The 17,964-nt window shown below is 41.1% G+C and overlaps 1 protein-coding gene across 4 annotated transcripts in view; it reads left to right on the forward strand.

Annotated features, from left to right (window-relative positions):
- Positions 1-17,964, forward strand: part of CACNA1D (calcium voltage-gated channel subunit alpha1 D) — a 289,659-nt gene that overhangs the window by 187,950 nt on the left and 83,745 nt on the right. For all 4 annotated transcript variants that reach the window (XM_031952057.1, XM_031952049.1, XM_031952040.1 and 1 more), the window contains exons 13-21: positions 927-1,047; positions 3,379-3,493; positions 4,086-4,155; positions 4,757-4,823; positions 5,418-5,562; positions 10,130-10,259; positions 13,574-13,633; positions 16,401-16,507; positions 17,842-17,929. In XM_031952057.1, the coding sequence (XP_031807917.1) occupies positions 927-1,047; positions 3,379-3,493; positions 4,086-4,155; positions 4,757-4,823; positions 5,418-5,562; positions 10,130-10,259; positions 13,574-13,633; positions 16,401-16,507; positions 17,842-17,929 (903 nt within the window). The remainder of the gene's footprint in view (positions 1-926; positions 1,048-3,378; positions 3,494-4,085; positions 4,156-4,756; positions 4,824-5,417; positions 5,563-10,129; positions 10,260-13,573; positions 13,634-16,400; positions 16,508-17,841; positions 17,930-17,964) is intronic.

The raw sequence follows: 17,964 nt of genomic DNA on the forward strand, positions 1-17,964 counted from the left end.
GTGATTTTCCCAGGGTCACATAGCTAGTGTAAGTGTCTGAGGTCAAATTTGAACTCAGGAAGATGAGTCTTTTTGACTCCAGGAGCAGTAAACTATCCACCAAGCTACCCTAGCCTCCCTGATATATTGGGAAAATTATAGTTAGGAACTCTTCAAAACTACTTTTTTAATATAGTTTAAGCAAAATTCGTTAGGCTAAGCCCAACAGCTCAGCATAAAAGATATGTTAGCCTAAGGCTTGTACAAACTTTGCCAAATGTTAATAATGTTAGCAGTTTTGAGCACCTGTTTCCTAAAGACATTTACTATCTCCACTGTGGGTCATATTTTCATGTTTTAATTAAAATTCTTTGTTGATCGTTCCCCGTTTTTTCTTGGTCTAACTTGACCTCTGATAATCTATATAACTTCAATATTTTAAGCCACTTATGATTGACTTTGGTATGTGTACAAATTATAACCTTTCTCTTGCTTAGGAGATGCTTTAATGAGGGTCCATCTAAATAGCAAGTTGTAGTAAGAAGCTAAAACAACATCTCTTCAGTTGGTAAAATTGGTCAAATGAGTGGAAGATAAGGAACTAGTAGAAATGAGAGATTTTGTTTTTTATTACTGTCGACATTTATTTAAATTCATTTTGCAATGGGTTAACCGAGCCTTAAGGATTCTGAGTAAGAGGAGATTGAAATTGTGAGCCACGTAGCTTTATGTCTGTTAGACATAATTCATTAAGAAAGTATGTAGAGTTGAATTTCTGTTTCCATTTTCTATCAATTCTATGCAATAGAAGGATTCATATAATCCTTCTTTGGAAAAGGTTTGGGCATCTTCATTCATGTAGCCTGTGACTATCTTTAGGAGTAAAATAGGAAAACAGAATTTGTTCCTCTTCTTTCTCTCAGTGATAACTAACATTTGCATTTTAGATTCTTACAGGTGAAGACTGGAATGCTGTCATGTATGATGGAATTATGGCCTATGGAGGCCCGTCTTCTTCAGGAATGATCGTCTGTATATACTTCATTATTCTCTTTATTTGTGGTAATTGTATCCTTCAGTGCTGCCCAAGAGCAGTTATAAGGTTGTGGTGGGATATTAAGAGTTCATTACTTTGATCAGCTCTTTCACATTATTTTGGGAAGTCTTCTATTAATTTTTAATTCCATTTCATTAAGAATATAATTATAGATCCAAATCATTCCATAGTTGTTTCAGAATTAAAGCTTCCTTGTTATGAGCAGTCAGGAAAACAAGAATCAGTAGTGTTCCTCTACCCCTTGTTCTGTCGCTGGGAGGGACATCAAATGATGTTTCTAGAAGAGTGTGACTGTTCTTCATAATATCAATCCAATGATGGCCTGGGATGTACTGGGTGGAGCCTATAGTAGTTTTTTTAAAAAGGAAACATTCTCCAAAAAATTAGGTACTTTACAAATTCATACTGATATGCTTCTGGCTTAGAATTGAAAAGATTTTTGCTATAGTAGTGGGACAAATTACATCAGATCAAGTCAACAAGCATTTATTAAACACTTTAATGGATACCCAGCACGATACTGAGTGCTGCCTTATGGCCTCCTCTAGTGAAGCATTTGCAGTCTCTGAAAACTAAACTGGAACCCACCAACATATTTCTGCACATGTAGCACAACATATAGACCTTAGTGCATCAAACAGTTAAAGTAATTAATAGAGAACAGTCAATCTAGTTAACGCGGCCAGTCTCTTTAGCAGATGCTACCAGCAATGCAGTCACATGGATGTACCATTCTACATCTTTTATGTTAAAATTTCGCACAGCTAACCATAGTACCCTAAAATATGATTCACCTCACACAATCACAGCAAAAATGACTGTGTTGCTCGTGTAAAACAAAAAGCACAAGCCTCTTGTAATAAATGACACATAGAACATGTGAGTTATGTGCAGTAATCAAATATAAGTCATGTGATCAGAAACATAGCGAATGAACTGACTGTAATCAATCAACGGACATTTCAATGAATGCTCTATTATGTGCCAAGTGAGGAGCATCAGAGATATGAAGACAAAGAAGTTAAATAAACCCCGTGCTCAAAGACCTTATGCTCTGAGGAGAGACAGCATGTATGTAAAGACCTCTTCCAACCATTCACAACCTGTCTCCAAACTACCTTTCCTGGCTTTTTGTACGTTCCTTTCCACCTTGCACTCAGAGGTCCCATCAGACTAGCCTTCTTTCCATTCTTCGTATACTGTCTGTCCTCCATCTTCCATCTCCAAATCTTTGCTTTGGCTATCTCCCATGTCTCCCAATCCTGCCTCACCTCACCTGAGAGAATGGATGGAGGAGGATGTGGAGGAAAAAGAGAAGGGCTTAATGAGGTCTTGCTGTTTGCTGAACCTGGCGTCCCTTCCAGGAGAGGCCCATTCACCTAGTCTAACAAGGTTGTCATTGCTCAAAATGGCAGAAACCTATTGTTTAAAATTGCCTTATTGACAGTTTATGAGCTTTTCAAGAAAAAGCCATTTTGTTTCTATACATCAGGTTATTTTAAAATGGAGGAGAAAATGGGAGATGTGGCCCCAGGTTGGTGATCTTTGCTCACTAGATTTGGCTTTTGTAACTTTTCACTTGTCCTGAAAATCACCCACACTTTCAAAGGAGAAATCTTGGAGCACGCTACAGATGACTTTAAAAGAACAACGAAACCTTGCTCACCTGTTGTTTCCAAATCGGATTTATAGTTGTAAACAATAGGTCCAGCTCCTGTAAAATAAATCGATACCTCCTGGGGGGGGGATTATTTGGAAAGATGGTATTCATATTTACTAAATCATCATTTTACTAAAGAATCATATCTTAGATATGTGTATGATTTATATTTAATATATGTTTATGTATATATCTTATGCACACACACATGTTTCCAAAAGGACAGTCTGTATTCTGGTACAGTCTTTACATACAAAATATGACATAGTAGAGAGAAAGCTGGCCTAAGATTTGGGAAGCTCAGGCCTTGGCTCGTGTCTGTGAGAGACTCACCCTGGGAATCCTTTAACCTTTTGGTGTCACAGGCAGCTTTCTAAAACCCAAGAGTTAAGGAGCATTTGCATATCTGCCGTGGTGTGGGAAGTTCCTTCACTGTTGAAGTCCCAGATTCAGTTCAAAAAAAGATTAATATCAGATTGACATTTTGTCTCTTTTTCTATATCTTGTGGCTTCTCTAACCTTCTAAGTCATACAGTACCATGCCTAGTCATCAGATGTGACATATACCTGGAAGTAGAGCTGGTGTGCTTTTTTTTTTTTTTTAACCATTGCTGATTTCCACAATGACCGAAATAGAGCAAAACTGAAAGAGTATGTTTATCCTTAAAATGATTTGGATTAGATATTCTGTTAAATGTTTTCTTGGCCATTGCGGTGGACAATTTGGCGGATGCTGAAAGTCTGAATACTGCCCAGAAGGAAGAAGCAGAGGAAAAGGAAAGGAAAAAGACTGCCAGGTAAAAGGAGTCACACCTAGAGCTTCAGGTCCTGGGGAGAGGCCGCTGATCTGGGGAATCTGACCAATGCCCCAATCTCTGTGGGCTTGTTTCCTCCACTCTCAAGAGAAGGGTTGGAATAGGTGACCTTCAAGGGCTGCCACTGAATCCTTCTGAAAGCTCGGGAGATCTGACTGTCCAGTGTCAGCCATAGGAAAACCCCAATGCCCCTCAAGTGGCAGTCACTTTTGTCACCGATTCTGCACAGAGTGAGCTCACAGGTGTCCCTCTCTGATGTCTGGCACACTTGGAAATCTCTCAGACCGAAGCCAAACATTTTGGCTCCATTGTTTCCACACTTTAGATTGGGACTTGAACTATTCTTGGGTTTAGTTTTAGTGTCATAACACAGATGATGTGAAAGATGAAAATGTCTTTGGGATGGAAATTTCGATAAAATCTCCTTAATCAATTTGGCCCCGAGAATCTAATCGAAATTTCTTGGGTAGATTAATGCTATTTTTTTAATGGTAAATCTTATTCCCAATTAAACTGTTTCATTACCACACAGCACTTTGCATTTCGACATTTGTTTGTGTCCTTTTCTCTGTAGAAAAGAAAGTTTGGAGAATAAAAGGAACGACAAGCCAGAAGTCAACCCGATGGCTAACAGTGACCACAAGGTGTTTGTTCCAGAGTGTTCCTTTCTGTGCCATTATGAAGGGTGTGCTGTTGCTTGCCCGCAGCCTCTGGGCAGTCACTGTCCATGGAGGATGGACATTGTGTGTTAGACAACCATCATGGGTCTCAGTGTCAAAGTGCAGGAGGCCTTGATGAGTCGGACCACAGCAGACCCTGTGACTTCCCAGCTTTGGGCCACTTGGAAGGGCTGGGGGTGGGGTCGCCAGCCCAGGTCTTCTGCCTCCTCCCAGCTTGAGGAAAGGGTGGGAGATGAGAAGTCCTCACGGGTTCCTGAGCCTCCTAAAAAGAGATGGGCAGATCAATAGCCTGGGAGGCAGGGAGGCTCGGTCCTTTTGGGGGTGGCCACTGGAGTGCAGGTTCCTCACTCCCAGTGGAGCATAACTGAGGAGCTTTATCTCTTCTTCTTTGGTTCTTGCTGGTGGTTTGTTTTTGGGGGGCAGAGGTTACTTGGGGGTGCTCCAGCTTTGCTGGTTTTCCAGGCCTTCCCCCTCCCCAGGTCAGGTAGGACCCACGGTTGTTCAGTGACCAGCATTCAGCACCCAGCTGCCCCTTCTCATGCTAGACCTGCTTCCATTGCTGCAGGTTATAATCGATGATTACAGAGGAGAGGATGAAGACAAGGACCCTTACCCACCATGTGATGTCCCAGGTATGGTGCTGGCCCCCAAGAATCCTGGCTTTATTTTGTAGACTTTGAGGCTCAGGATTCCTAAGGAAGCCCTCGGATTTTCTGCGGCCGGGCCACTCCACCAAGATGGAGGTGCCGTGGGTTCCAGCTGACTCCCTCTTTTCCCTGGGTGCCGGCCTCCTTGTCACACGCTAGATGGGGGAGTCACCTGCACAGCCCAAGAGCTGTCTGCATGACTGTAAGGAAAGGGGCCTTGAGGAACAGCGGAAGAAGCGCTGTCTGCTTGAGACTGAGCCCTTTCTTGTCCCTTGTGGGAGCCTTCAGTCTGGAAGGGGAGGAGGGTCTCTTCTTGTTTCCCTTCATGTCTATACTCTTTCCCCTCAGCAGAGAAGTGAAAGTCTTGGTCAGTCAAGGAGTTTTTATCTCCTGACTTGAGATTCTTTAAAAGGCTTTCAGTGCAGAGCAGGAGCCCTTTGCCTAGGAGACTGAGCCGTGAGCTGCCATGGCACAAAAGGATGTTCCACAGGTGTGGGTTTGAGCTTCAGGTTTGTTTGCTTTGTTGTGCCTGAAAATAGATCTTCTCGTTTCATGCTATAAAGACATTTTTCTTCAAAGTAGGAGAAGAGGAGGAGGAGGAAGAAGATGAACCAGAGGTTCCTGCTGGCCCCCGCCCCCGTCGAATCTCAGAGTTGAATATGAAGGAGAAGATCATCCCCATTCCCGAAGGAAGCGCGTTCTTCATTTTTAGCAAAACAAATCCGTAAATATGCCTCCTTCATTTCCCTGCTTTCCTCGTGAACCAGTGTGGGGAGTCAGGCAGTAGGTGCAGGGAAATGGCCAGCTCTTTCTGGTGCAGGAAGCAGGCTGGTGGAGGAGAGCTCCCTGGTGCAGATCAGGGCTCCCTGGTGCAGAGGAGGCTCCATGGCATGGAGGAGAGCTCAGAGGAAGGCTCCCCAGCACCTGCACCGGCTGCATGGTCTCGGGCAAACCACTTAACCCTCCGCACCTCAGTTCCCTGATCTGCCTGGCATTGAACGCCCCAGCTTCCCCACTTTGCACACTCCCCTAGGCTACCTTCCAGCAAACACTGCCCGACCTGCTTTCCCCCCAAATGACCCTAGATGGCTCGGCTCTCCCCTCTCCCCTCTCCCCCCTCCCTCCCCATCCTGGCTTCTCTGGGCACTGCTCACACCCTCCCCCCAGCTAGGAGGGTCAGTGGTTAGAGGGCCAGGTTTGGAGTTAGGAATATCTGAGTTCAAATCCAGCCTATGGCTTTGGACAAATCACTCTGTTTGCCTCAGTTGCCTCAACTTTAAAGTAGGGATAATTATAGCATCCACCTCCCAAGGTTGTTTTGGGGAACAAGTGAGATGTGCATTAAGCATTTGGAGCAGCATGTAAGGGGGCACTTAATGCTCGTTATTGACTGAAGGACTCATCTGACATATTGGAGGTCATGACCCTGTTGGGGTGAATTAGTCGATCTAAAAGCCATCCCAGAGGCATGAGGATTGAATCCATGCTAGCTGATGAGATGCCACATGATGTGGGAGCTGGGGGAAGACCCCGCAAAGGAAAATGATAAGGAGGGATGAGACAGGGAGGAGACAAGGGCAAGAAGGCGTTGTCCTGTCAGAAATGGCGAGGCCATAATGAATGGAGATGAGAAAGGGCTTGGGCATTTCAGAGGCTCGGGGTTTGAATCTATGAAGGGAGAAAAGGGTCCAGGACAGAGCCCTTGCAGCGATGACCTGGATGGCTTTCTGGTGATAGAGACTGACAAATGCCCCTTGAAGCTTCCTTGGGCACTAGCAGGCAGGAGTCCGCCTCCCGTCCCCACACACAAGCAGCCCTCCCTGATGGATAGATGCAGAAATGGCCAAGGGCCCCTTTTTTCAGAAGGCAGAGGTTGATCCCTTGAGAGGCAGCGGGCTGGACTTGGCATCTGATGACCTTATATGGCACGAGGGAAGCTACTTTACTATTCTCAAAGCTTCTTCATATGGAAACCAGGGTTAACAATGTTCACATCACTGGCCACACCATGCAGTTGTTAGGAAAGCTTTTTGCAAAACTTGGATTGTGAGAGAAATAAATGTAATTTGTGAGTCCTTGTAGGCCAGAGAGCAGATTGTCAATTCCATTAAAATAAACATTTTAACATAAGGATTTGTAAATACTGAGAAAGAAATAGGATTACTATCCACACTCCTGGATTTCTTAAAAATAAATCGTGCCAGACTAATTTGATTAGAACAGAATGATAAGGTTGCTATTGATATGATTTGTATTTCTGGCTCAGATGTTTGTCTGAACCAGAGTCCCAGTTCCCCCATACCAACCCTCACAAAAATACGAAATTCATTCCAGACTAAAAAATGATTAAGAAATTCAATAAGAAACTACAGTAAGTGATGTCTTCTATAAAAGACTGAAACTCTTGAGTGGATGCACAGAGTTCAGGACAGCTGAGCGCTTAAGACTAACTACTGATTGGACAAAACTCTATAAGCATATGCTTGGAAAATGGCCCTTCCCACTATTCTGTGCTGGCTTGATAATTGGTGTATACAGAGAATTGTGAGAGGGACTAGCGGGTGGAATAAGATTAGCCAGGGTCACTTCTGGGTGGGAGATGAAGAAGGAAGGTCACAGAGATTCTGCTTCCATCCAATTCAATCCTACCTCTAAAGAACAAGAATAAAGACTAAGGACTTTTGCTTATCCTGACTCCAACTGATTCTAAGGTATCCAGGGTGCTAATGTGGTCATCACAGTCTTCCACTTGAGTTGCACAAAAATTCATTACAAGGAGCCCATGAACAGTAGGACTGGGGACCCGGGCCAACAACCAAGCTGGTAGCTTCCCAGTATCACCAGAGACTATCTGGGATGTGATAGACTTTACAAATGTTTTCTTATTTGACCTCACAACAACCCTGGAAGATAGGTGCTATTATTATCCCCATTTTATAGATGAGAAAACTGAGGGAGACAAAGGATGCAACTTGCTCAAAAGTGGTCACTATCTGAGTTGGAGTGTCAACCAAGAATTTCCAAACTCCAGATCTGACTCTCTATCCATTGTGCTACATAATACCTGCAGGATAGTGGAGCCTGCTGAGCTCCCCCAAAAGCTGTTCTCTTCCACCAACAGGAGAAGGACTATATAAGTCCTTGGGAATGGTAGTGATCAGAGCAGAACCTCCTAGGCTCAGGGACTCTGCAATTCCTAGCTCCAGAGAGGGCCCCAAACCCAAAGATGCAGAGGACATTGGATGCTGGGAGGTTGAGATCAAGGAATCCTGAAAGCCATGGGTGAAGTTAAGCAGACAGATAACCCCCCCCCAAAAAAAAAGACAGAAATGAACAAAATCTGGCCGAGGCCCAAAGGCCCAGGCCAGGAACTAAAACCAGAGAGATGAATAACTTTATGAAAGCACCCAACTTTAAAAACGACTCTATATCTAACTACATAATGATTGCAAGAATAATCTCAATAAAAACAAGAATTTTCCATAAGGATGTGAATACCCAGAAGGAATAGAACAAGATAATAAATTAAATAAAAACTCTTGAAGGAAATTGAAAGGAAAATAATAGCTCCAAAATGAATGAATGAATGAAGCATTAATTAAATCATTACTTGTACAAAGCACTGTACCAAGCAGAAAAGAAAGTGGGAAATCTAACCCAAGTAATAGAATACTTGAAAAGCAGTCTAGACCAAAAAATTTATAATTCCATGAGACAGGAAGAAATATTAGAATAAATTTAAAATGCTGAAAAAAATAAAGAAAATGTAAGATGTCCAATACAAAAACAAACAAACAAACAATTGACCTACAAAGGGTCAGGAAGAGAATGTCAAACCATGATTTAAAAAAAAACTCTGAACATTTCATTTCAAAGAATTGTGTATAAAACTGCCTATATTGATTAATCCAAAGGGCATGGTGAAGATAGAAAGAACCCATTGATTACTTCTCAAATCTCAAAATAAAATTTCCGGTAATGTAATGAAAAAGAGTCTTCATATTAAAGAAAAAAATATCCAGAAAAAAAGCAGTTTTGGTATCAAGGAACAACAAATAGGAACACACAAGACTAGACATCTTCTATAAGAGAGAAGAAGGGATCTTCTAATATAATATTCCAGATGAGTTTATGTCCAGGAAAGATTTACCCTTCAACACTGAGTAACATATAGATCTTTAATAGAATAAATGATTTTTAAAATATTCTGATTAAAAAGAAAAACAGAGTCAAATTGAAGATTTCAAATTTAAACCCAATAGTCTAGAGATACATAGAAAAGCAAATTTGTTCCAGCAAGAGGTCTTTAGGGAGATTCAGTGTTAACCTAATGGAGAAATGTGTCCCTTCAGAGCTCTGAATATCTTCAAAGTCCATTGAAACACACACACACACACCCACACACACACACACACACACGTTTGGTATAGAAATATGCCAAACTCACAAGGAGATAAACTAAGATGGGAAGAAGAGAGGTGAAGTGGGAAGAGACAGAAGCAGAATAAATCTGATCATGAAGAGGAGTTGAAAGGAGATGGGAAAATAACTAGAATCTAAGGGAGTACATTACTTTTTAGTTGCCAAATGGTTGAACAAATTGTGATACATGAATGCAAAGCAATGTTGCACCTGAAGAAAGGAAGAAAGAGAAAATATTAGTAAATCTAGAAATGTATCAACTTATTAGACAAGGGACTTTGCTTTAGGGTGGCCAGAATTAAGTTGTCTGCATAATTCTTTGTTCTGGGTATGGTTTTTCACTATGTTATGGCGGCAGCAAAAGGGAGATCCACAGGGCTTAAAGTCTTGTATTTAATTTTGTATCATGGATTGCCTTGACCAAATAATCCATCTTTCAGTGGTGATCTAAAGGGGCTGAGCCTTTCCAAGCTTTACCAGAAGCCCATTCTTGACTCCTTTTTACCACGTTTTCTGCTGGAATAGGCATCAAGAATTCAGTGATTCCCTCTTCCCCATGATCTGAAGAGGCGCCTGAGGAGGACTTCTGTGGCAAGTCAAATCCCATAACAACATGTAACAGTTAAAGCAAAATCTCTATTAGTTGTTGCAAATCATGGGTTGACACAACTACATTTCAGTAAAGGGCAGGATTTTTGATCATTGCTTTAAGTTTGCTGTAATGGGATTTTATTTCTTCCCTTTTGGGAAAGTGAGAACAAAAGCTTATTTACCTATCATATAGAACTGTTCAGAAAAATCTTGATTTGTAAATGACCCTTCAGTTCTCTTGAGATAGCATCTGAAATGCAATTGTGTTTTCTCCTCAGAATTCGAGTGGGCTGCCACAGACTTATCAATCACCACATCTTTACCAACCTCATCCTTGTCTTCATCATGCTCAGCAGTGCGTCCCTCGCTGCTGAAGACCCCATTCGGAGCCACTCCTTTCGGAATATCGTAAGCCAGCAAGTTTGTGGACTAATTCTTGGACATGCGGATCAGGGGGCTTCCATTATGGTCTTTTTCTTCTCATTTTGCCAGACTGCATGGGGTTGTTTCAGTGTAGGAATACTAAAATGATTTGTATTAAAATTGTTATAAACCTTTTTGATGTAGAATTTAAATAGGTTTGAAGTGTAGTATTATTTAAATTCGTTCTTTATGCTAATTGGAATGAACAGTTTGCAAATTATTATTTAGAACTCAGAGGGAAAACCTGAATTCAAGGTTTAATTTTCCCAAATAATAGGTTATTTTGGAAAACCCCTTCTACCTTAAATTGTTTATATTTAATCTTGAGCTATATTATTTAAGAGTTTGGAGAGTATGACATAAATGTGCTAGAAAGTTTGCATTTTATAAACTTCTGTAAAAATTTATTTTTCAGTTTGGCTTTCTGAATTAGCCAAACACTGCTCTCTCAAATCATGAGTTTTCTAGGCCCCCTTGCCTTCTCTTGCTCTTTCCCCATTCCCAATCTAGCCTTTTGGCAAGCCTTTCAGCCAGTGGGGGAGAACATGCATTTCGTTCAGTTCAGTGTGTTCTGTACCGAGAAGTCTCATTGCAGGTCAGCCAAGGAGCTCTGACCTTTCTGTGCTCTTCAGGTCTCTGAGCTCCATTGGACACCATTGTCATGGGGGCATTGCCCCTGCTGGGAAATGAGGACTTTAGGCTCCTCCTGTGGAAGATGAAGCTCCTGGACATTCCCAAGGAAATGGGCCCTTGGGTTTTAGGTTTTCCTTCACTGATGGGGATGTTCTCTCTATATATTTGGATCACAAAAGATTGGCGTTCCATTGGTCCTTCCTTTTTTATGTGCTTTTTTTAGAGCCTTCAGTTTAGCCAAGACTTTGAACACACATACACACACACACACTTTCTCTCTCTCTCTCTCTCTCTCTCTCTCTCTCTCTCTCTCTCTCTCTCTGTCACACACACACACACATACCCCATACTCATAGAAAAGAGAGGTATGTTCAGATAATCTCCTTTCTACCCCATCACCTTCCTCTTCCCATCTTGCACTGAGCATCCTTGCCACCAGTGTTATGTTTCACTTTTTAGGTTTTCATGAAAATAGATAGCTGTGCTGGTCACAGTATTATGGGGTCCCTTGCCCCACAATTCTGCCCTGGGAGGTGCCTCTTTTAATACATCTGATTCTTCAAGATTTTGAGATAGAATAGGTTTCAGATCAGTCAGCGTTGCCCCAGAGCTCACAATCGAGAATACCATGACTAGGTGACATTTTTCTGGCTATCCCAACATGTTGAAATTTGTAATATTTTCCAATTTATCAGACTCATAGGATACCCTATCTGCTGTGAGGGAACTACAACTCACTTTAAAAAAGAACTAATATTGTACACTGTTGTTAATGTAAAGATCATGACCTCTGGGCTTAAGCCTGAATTATACTTTATAGTTTGGAAGAATTATAGTGTTTAGAGAAAATTCCGTTGAGCTTTATTAATTAATATAAAACACAAACAATAAGTGACTTCTATGCTCATTTAGTGTGGACAAAAGAGAACTGTGTTTGCCAGACTTATCAGGTTGCAGCCTTTTGTGATGGGACAGTGGGAAGCTTGAGGAGTCCCTTGACAGGCTGTACAATCCTGTAACCCAGAGTCCTTCTCTCCTGCTGCCCTTAGAGAAAATCTTTTCTGGCTGCTGATGTTGCTAGGCTCTGCAGGTCTAACCACTCCTGTGGACTTACTGTTTCTTAAAGTTATGAAATATCTGAGTGAGTGAATAGGTAGAAAATGGAGCACGCACTGAAATTGAATCCTAGAGCTCTAGGAATCCAGCCTCAGGGATACAGCTCCAGTGAGTCACAAATGCTTTTTCTGGGCTGTCCCCAATCTTCTTGGATTGATCATTGCCCTGATGAACATTTGAAATAGGGCATCCTGTGGAGACACATCAAGTATTCTTAAATATATCTTGTGTGATCTGAGCCATAAGGAATCAAGCTTCCAAATATCTAAGGCAGGAGTCCTCACGGCCAGATGCAGCAGCTGAGGACGTTTATCCCCCTCACCCAGGGCTATGAAGTTTCTTTATTTAAAGACCCACAAAACAAAGTTTTTGTTTTTACTCTAGTCTGGCCCTCCCAGAAGTCTGAGGGACAGTGAACTGGCCCCCTATTTAAAAAGTTTGAGGACCCCTGATTTACTAACCCAGCATTGATAATATGACTTCTTAGAGAAAAAGCAAAATGGTCCGTTCCTCTTATTGAAACTCTTGTTTTAATTACTGGCCTTTGCTTTATTTTAACATGAACAACAAGAAGCTACCCAGGGTTTGATCATGTTTTAAAAAGTGTAATATGACCTTGCTCTATAAAGGGAACATGCAAAGAGCATTGAACTGGCAAACCAGGAGACTTTCTCCTCACAACAGATTTGCCTTGGGACTTTTGACAAGTCGTATCACTTCTGAGTTATAGTTCTATGATGTGGTAGGGTTGGAGAACGTGATCTTTAATGTCCCTTGTAACTGTGATTTTGGGGGATTAATGGACCAAGAAATTCATACAAAGTCCCGTGAGCAAATAAGAAATATTTAAATTCTTGGATATTTGAAGATTTTCTGAACTTGTTAGATGCAGGAATTTGCTTGGGACCTAAAAGGTTTCCATATTTTACTACAAAAGTACAGGAACAATCATTGTCTCAAGGAAGAAGTTTCTTATTTCTTTCTTCTGTTGTAACCTTAGGAGGAGCAGGAAATACAGACAGGGCTGCCAGCCTTCAGCTGTTCGCTATACCTGCATCATTTGTCTCTCTTGCCAACAGAGCAGCCTAGACAATGTACTTCCAGTCATCTATCTGCTGGTCAGCGGGGCCAGTGAGGGAAGCCCTTTATCACTGGCTAGCGCTCTCAGGCAGCAGGGCACTGAGGAGGCTAGTTACTCTGGGGAGACCTTTCAAGCCCATTCCATTTGTGAGGTTCACTTGTCATGGGAGGCCAAGGATGAAGGAGGAGGTGAAAATCTTCCTCGAGTTAGTGCCATAAATTATTTCATTTACTATGCTGTAGCCGGTGACCCCAGCTAGGGCTGGAGCATCATGCTGTAGTCTCAAACACAGGAGAGCCTTTAGCACATGAGCATGTTCAGCCCTAGGCCCTCAGCCTAAATGGTCATTACTTAGCTTCCCTGTCTGGGACTGGAGGGGGTGTGTGAGGGGAGCTGCATGGGGTGTTCTGGGACTCCCAGTCCGGTTCTGGCCCGTTTTCCTCACTCTGCCACCTGTTGTACCTTACAGATACTGGGTTACTTTGACTATGCTTTCACAGCCATCTTTACTGTCGAAATCCTGTTAAAGGTAATGGCTTTTTCATCAATCCTTGCATGTGCCAAAGCAGCTTTTGCAATAATAGCTTCAATTTTGTGCTTGCCTTCCAGATGCTAGGTTACGCAGATTATGTCTTCACTGGTACTTTTGCATTTGAGATCGTTTTGAAGGTAACAGGTTTCCCCAGGCGTGTGTTTCAAGGACACTTATTCCTGGGGGTCACTTGCCCAGGAAGGACGCTTGAAGTGTTTTGTTTTGTTTGGGGCTTTGTTTTTGTCTTCTTTGCTCAAGCTAAACTTTTTTTTTTGGTCCTAGGACATATTCTGTAACAATCCATTTGGTTTTGTTGTATTTTTAAAATTTTGATTGCATGTAGGAGCTACTTTGCTTTATGATATTAATGAGATCATTCATTTCATTCCTTTAAAAATAGTGTCAGCTGCTGATATCTAATTGACTGTGTGTGAGCTTTCTTCTCCCCTGCTCTGACACATAAAGGATAACATCCTCTTTTATGGAGGGAACGTTTCATTTCTCATTTCTCTTGCTGGATTATATTTTCAGAGACCTAAAATAGTAAACTGCTATTTTCTTGCAACAGGATTTGCAAGATAACTTGGGTTCATTGATGTGTTAATGTATTCTGCATCTGTTTTAAATTTGGGACTATTTTAAAAACCTCCAAGAAGTAAACATATACTGATAACTTAAATGTCTGGCCTTTGCATGACTGAAAAGTTGGCATTGCCCCATGGAGTTTGTGTACTGATCGTGAGGGATGCCCTCCAGGTAGCCCCCAGAAAGGTCCCTTTTGACCTCCAGTGGAAAATGCCCCATTGGACAACAGGCAGCGCATCATGAAGCTTAGGACTTCTTGAGAGCTGGTTTGAAATGTGTCTGACGCCTCCTTCCAGCTCCAGACAGTGCAGGCTTTCCATAAGGAGCTGAGCCTCAGGCAAGCAGCCCCCTCCATGAGAATCAGTAAACAAACTGTGCAGTTCCGAGTTTTAACCAGCTCATGCTTTTTAGAGCCATTTTGGTCTCTTTTGTGTGTATCCCTTTGTATGAAATCATATCTATAACTTGGGCTGTTTACAAGATGACTTGTAAAATGGGACTTGGCTCAGGGCCACTGTGCTCTGCTTAGGGGGAAATGTATTGTATGAGCTAACACTCTTCCATGAGAGTCTGCATCCCTTTCCGTACCTTACTTTGGATAATTTAATAAGCCCAATGACATCTTTTCCCAAAGACGCAGAATCCAGCAGTCAGTCCTTCAGGGTCATCATTCAGAGTGACAATAAGGGTTGTATCCCACTTGGAGGTGAAGACACAAAATGTTTGAGCGAATGAGCCCAATGTGTACCCATCCAAATTTTACTCTAGAAATAGTTTTTAAATAAGATGTTGAGACTAACGTCTTCCTGCATAATTAGCTCTTTATTCTCAGCTCTGAAGACTAAAAAACTCCAATTAATTTATTTTTTTTCTAGGTTAAAATTTTCAGTTACCATTAAACACAGTTATTCTGTGATCATTTGACCAGGTTATTCTAAAAACTACCATATAGTCGAGTGAATACACTGACCATAGGGCATACACATTTACTTGATACCAGATTCCCAGACCAAGAGAGCAAGTCTGGTGCTCCATCCCAATGGGCTGTGCTAGCTGGGACACTGCAGAACCAAATGTAGATGCCTACTTTTTTTTATAGAAATATCACTATTTACTTCTCCAAAATATCTCTCTTTTTTCAATGCCATGTTAATATTGAACACATTTTAAACAATTTGAGAAGATCTCTTGATCTGTGCAACTCTATGTTGGGTAGGCTTCCAGTCAAGAAATCCCAAGGGGCCAGCTGCCAAGGAGTGGGATTCTGACTCGCTACCTTCCAGATATGCTGCTCATGTCCTAACTTGAGTCCTTTTTTTATTGAGTAATTGGTGAACACCAGCATCCTCCTTGCTTTTGGCTAGGATAGATATCGTGCTGGATTCATTTTCTCATGTGATTGTCAAGTTGATGTGATTGATACAATACCCAGTACTGATTGGATCATGGAACCAGGAAGATTTTGAACATTATGTGTGGGAGTATGTTTATAACCTGTTGATATACAGGTTGTGACTTTAAAATCATGAGACTGGATTTTATGTGTGGTAAATGAAACCTGCTTTATGTTAGTCAAATGTACATTGGTGAATGTACTTGCTTATAAGAATCAGGGAGAGGGCAGTTTTTAGATCACGAGAGATTTATAAGGGTTTTGAAAGAGGAGATGCAGATTTCTTATGGATGTGGAGCCAGCGGCCAACAAGGAAAAAGAGAACCAGCTTTCTTTCTCCTGCCTAAATGAGGAAGCTGTTTTGGAACTTTGCAATTATTGATTAGTTTCTCAGGTGCTCACTGACAGCAGCACCCTCATATTTTGGTGGACTACCTATGCGAGCAGGACAACAAAAATAGACAAGATGTCCCTGCTCAAGAGAAGTACCAGTCACACGTGTCAAATAAGGACATGATTGAGAATTTAAGCTCCTCTACTGGGAGATACAAACTGTTCCTTTTAAGATGATTAGTTTTGCCTTAGCTAGCCATGTGCCCATATTTCTTTGCATCTAAAAATGTCAGTTAAGCACCTTCTCACATTTTTGTTTTTATAGCATCTTCACCATATAAATAATGTTTTCTAGTACATGCACCCCTTCCTTAGGGGTCTTGTAAACAGCCCAAGTGGAAGTACCACTGGAGAAGGAGGGAAACATTCAATTACTTGCAATTCTCATTGTAGATGACAACTTTTGGAGCATTCCTTCACAAAGGGGCATTCTGTAGGAATTACTTCAACTTGCTGGATATGCTGGTTGTGGGCGTTTCTCTGGTATCGTTTGGGATCCAGTAAGTAACCTAATCATGTGTACGTGTGTGTGTGTGTGTGTGCATGCAATATCCACAATCACTTTGGAGGTTGGAAACATTGTGTCCAGTCTTAATGTTTTGTAATATCAATCTTATAATAAAATATTATTATATTATATTATTTAATAATGTATAATATTTTATATTTAATTTAATTTTAAAATTTCATTTATTTTTATTTTATTTTATTAAATTAAATTAATATATAATGTAATATATAATAATAATATTAATAAATAGGCTCACGAGGGAGTGAGTCTAGTTCTGTTGATGGATATTCATGAAACTTTGGGGATAGATAATTTTTTAATGGCCACCTTTAACATCCAATTTCTTAATTTGACAGTGGCTCATGTTTCCTCATGTTACTTCTTGCCTTTTCTGGATTCTATTCCTACATATTAGTTGATGGCTTCTGTGGTATTATGTTTATCCCCAGAAGCCCCTAGGTAGCTGATTGTGAAATCTAACCTGATGGATTATAAAACATCAACTACCATCACATTATCTTGTCTGAAGCAGGCATTTTCAGTAGGAAAGAGCATGTGTCTTAGAAGCCATTGTCAAGTATCTGTTTCTTCACTTTGGGCATGTTTCAAGCAGGAAGGAGGAATATGGCCAAGATCGTCAGCCTATACTCTTCAGTGCTTGAAATACTCATAAAACCTACGGTAGAAATCATAATAATGGAAGTCTTCAGCCACATCATTCCCCTGCCAAAAATATCTGTGGCATTGAAGCACCTATTCAAAACCTGGTTATTAATAGTGCTCCTGCTCCTCCAAGGAACCAAAAAAATAGAAAGGAGTTTCTTCTTTCAAAAGACTGAGAGTTTCTGTCTTGTAGTCTCCTCTTTTAGATCCTCATCGTCTCTGCCAGTATTATAGTCTCCAAAAGATGATCTATAATGACAATAGGGTAAGGCTGAGTAACAGCACATGGAAGGAAGAACAGTATCAATTCAAGGGGGGGAGAGTTTATTTAACTTTATTTTTTTTTGATGAACAAAAACATTTTCTCTCCCAGAACAATAGCAAATGTATGATTTATGTTCAGTCTTTTGTAACAGAATGTTAAACAAGAACACAGTTCAGAAACATTCAGTTGCTTCTGGATTTTCCACAGTGCCTGGAACATAGTAGGCATTTAAAAATGGTAGTCGACTGTCTAATTGACCTTGAGCCAAAGAAGTAGAGCTAACTTTTGCATCTGTGTATAAAGGTCATGTACAAATGAGTCACCTCCATGGCAACAAATGAAAGCAAATGAATGGCATCTGACTGATGGTTTCCTCTTATTTGTCTTTTCTTTAGATCAAGTGCTATCTCCGTGGTGAAGATTTTGAGGGTCTTAAGGGTCCTGAGGCCTCTCAGGGCCATCAACAGAGCAAAAGGACTTAAGGTTCTTATTCATATTCTTCTTAAAATGTGTGGTTC

The sequence above is a fragment of the Sarcophilus harrisii genome, chromosome 1 (assembly GCF_902635505.1).
Source record: "Sarcophilus harrisii chromosome 1, mSarHar1.11, whole genome shotgun sequence".
Classification (NCBI taxonomy): Eukaryota; Metazoa; Chordata; class Mammalia; order Dasyuromorphia; family Dasyuridae; genus Sarcophilus; species Sarcophilus harrisii.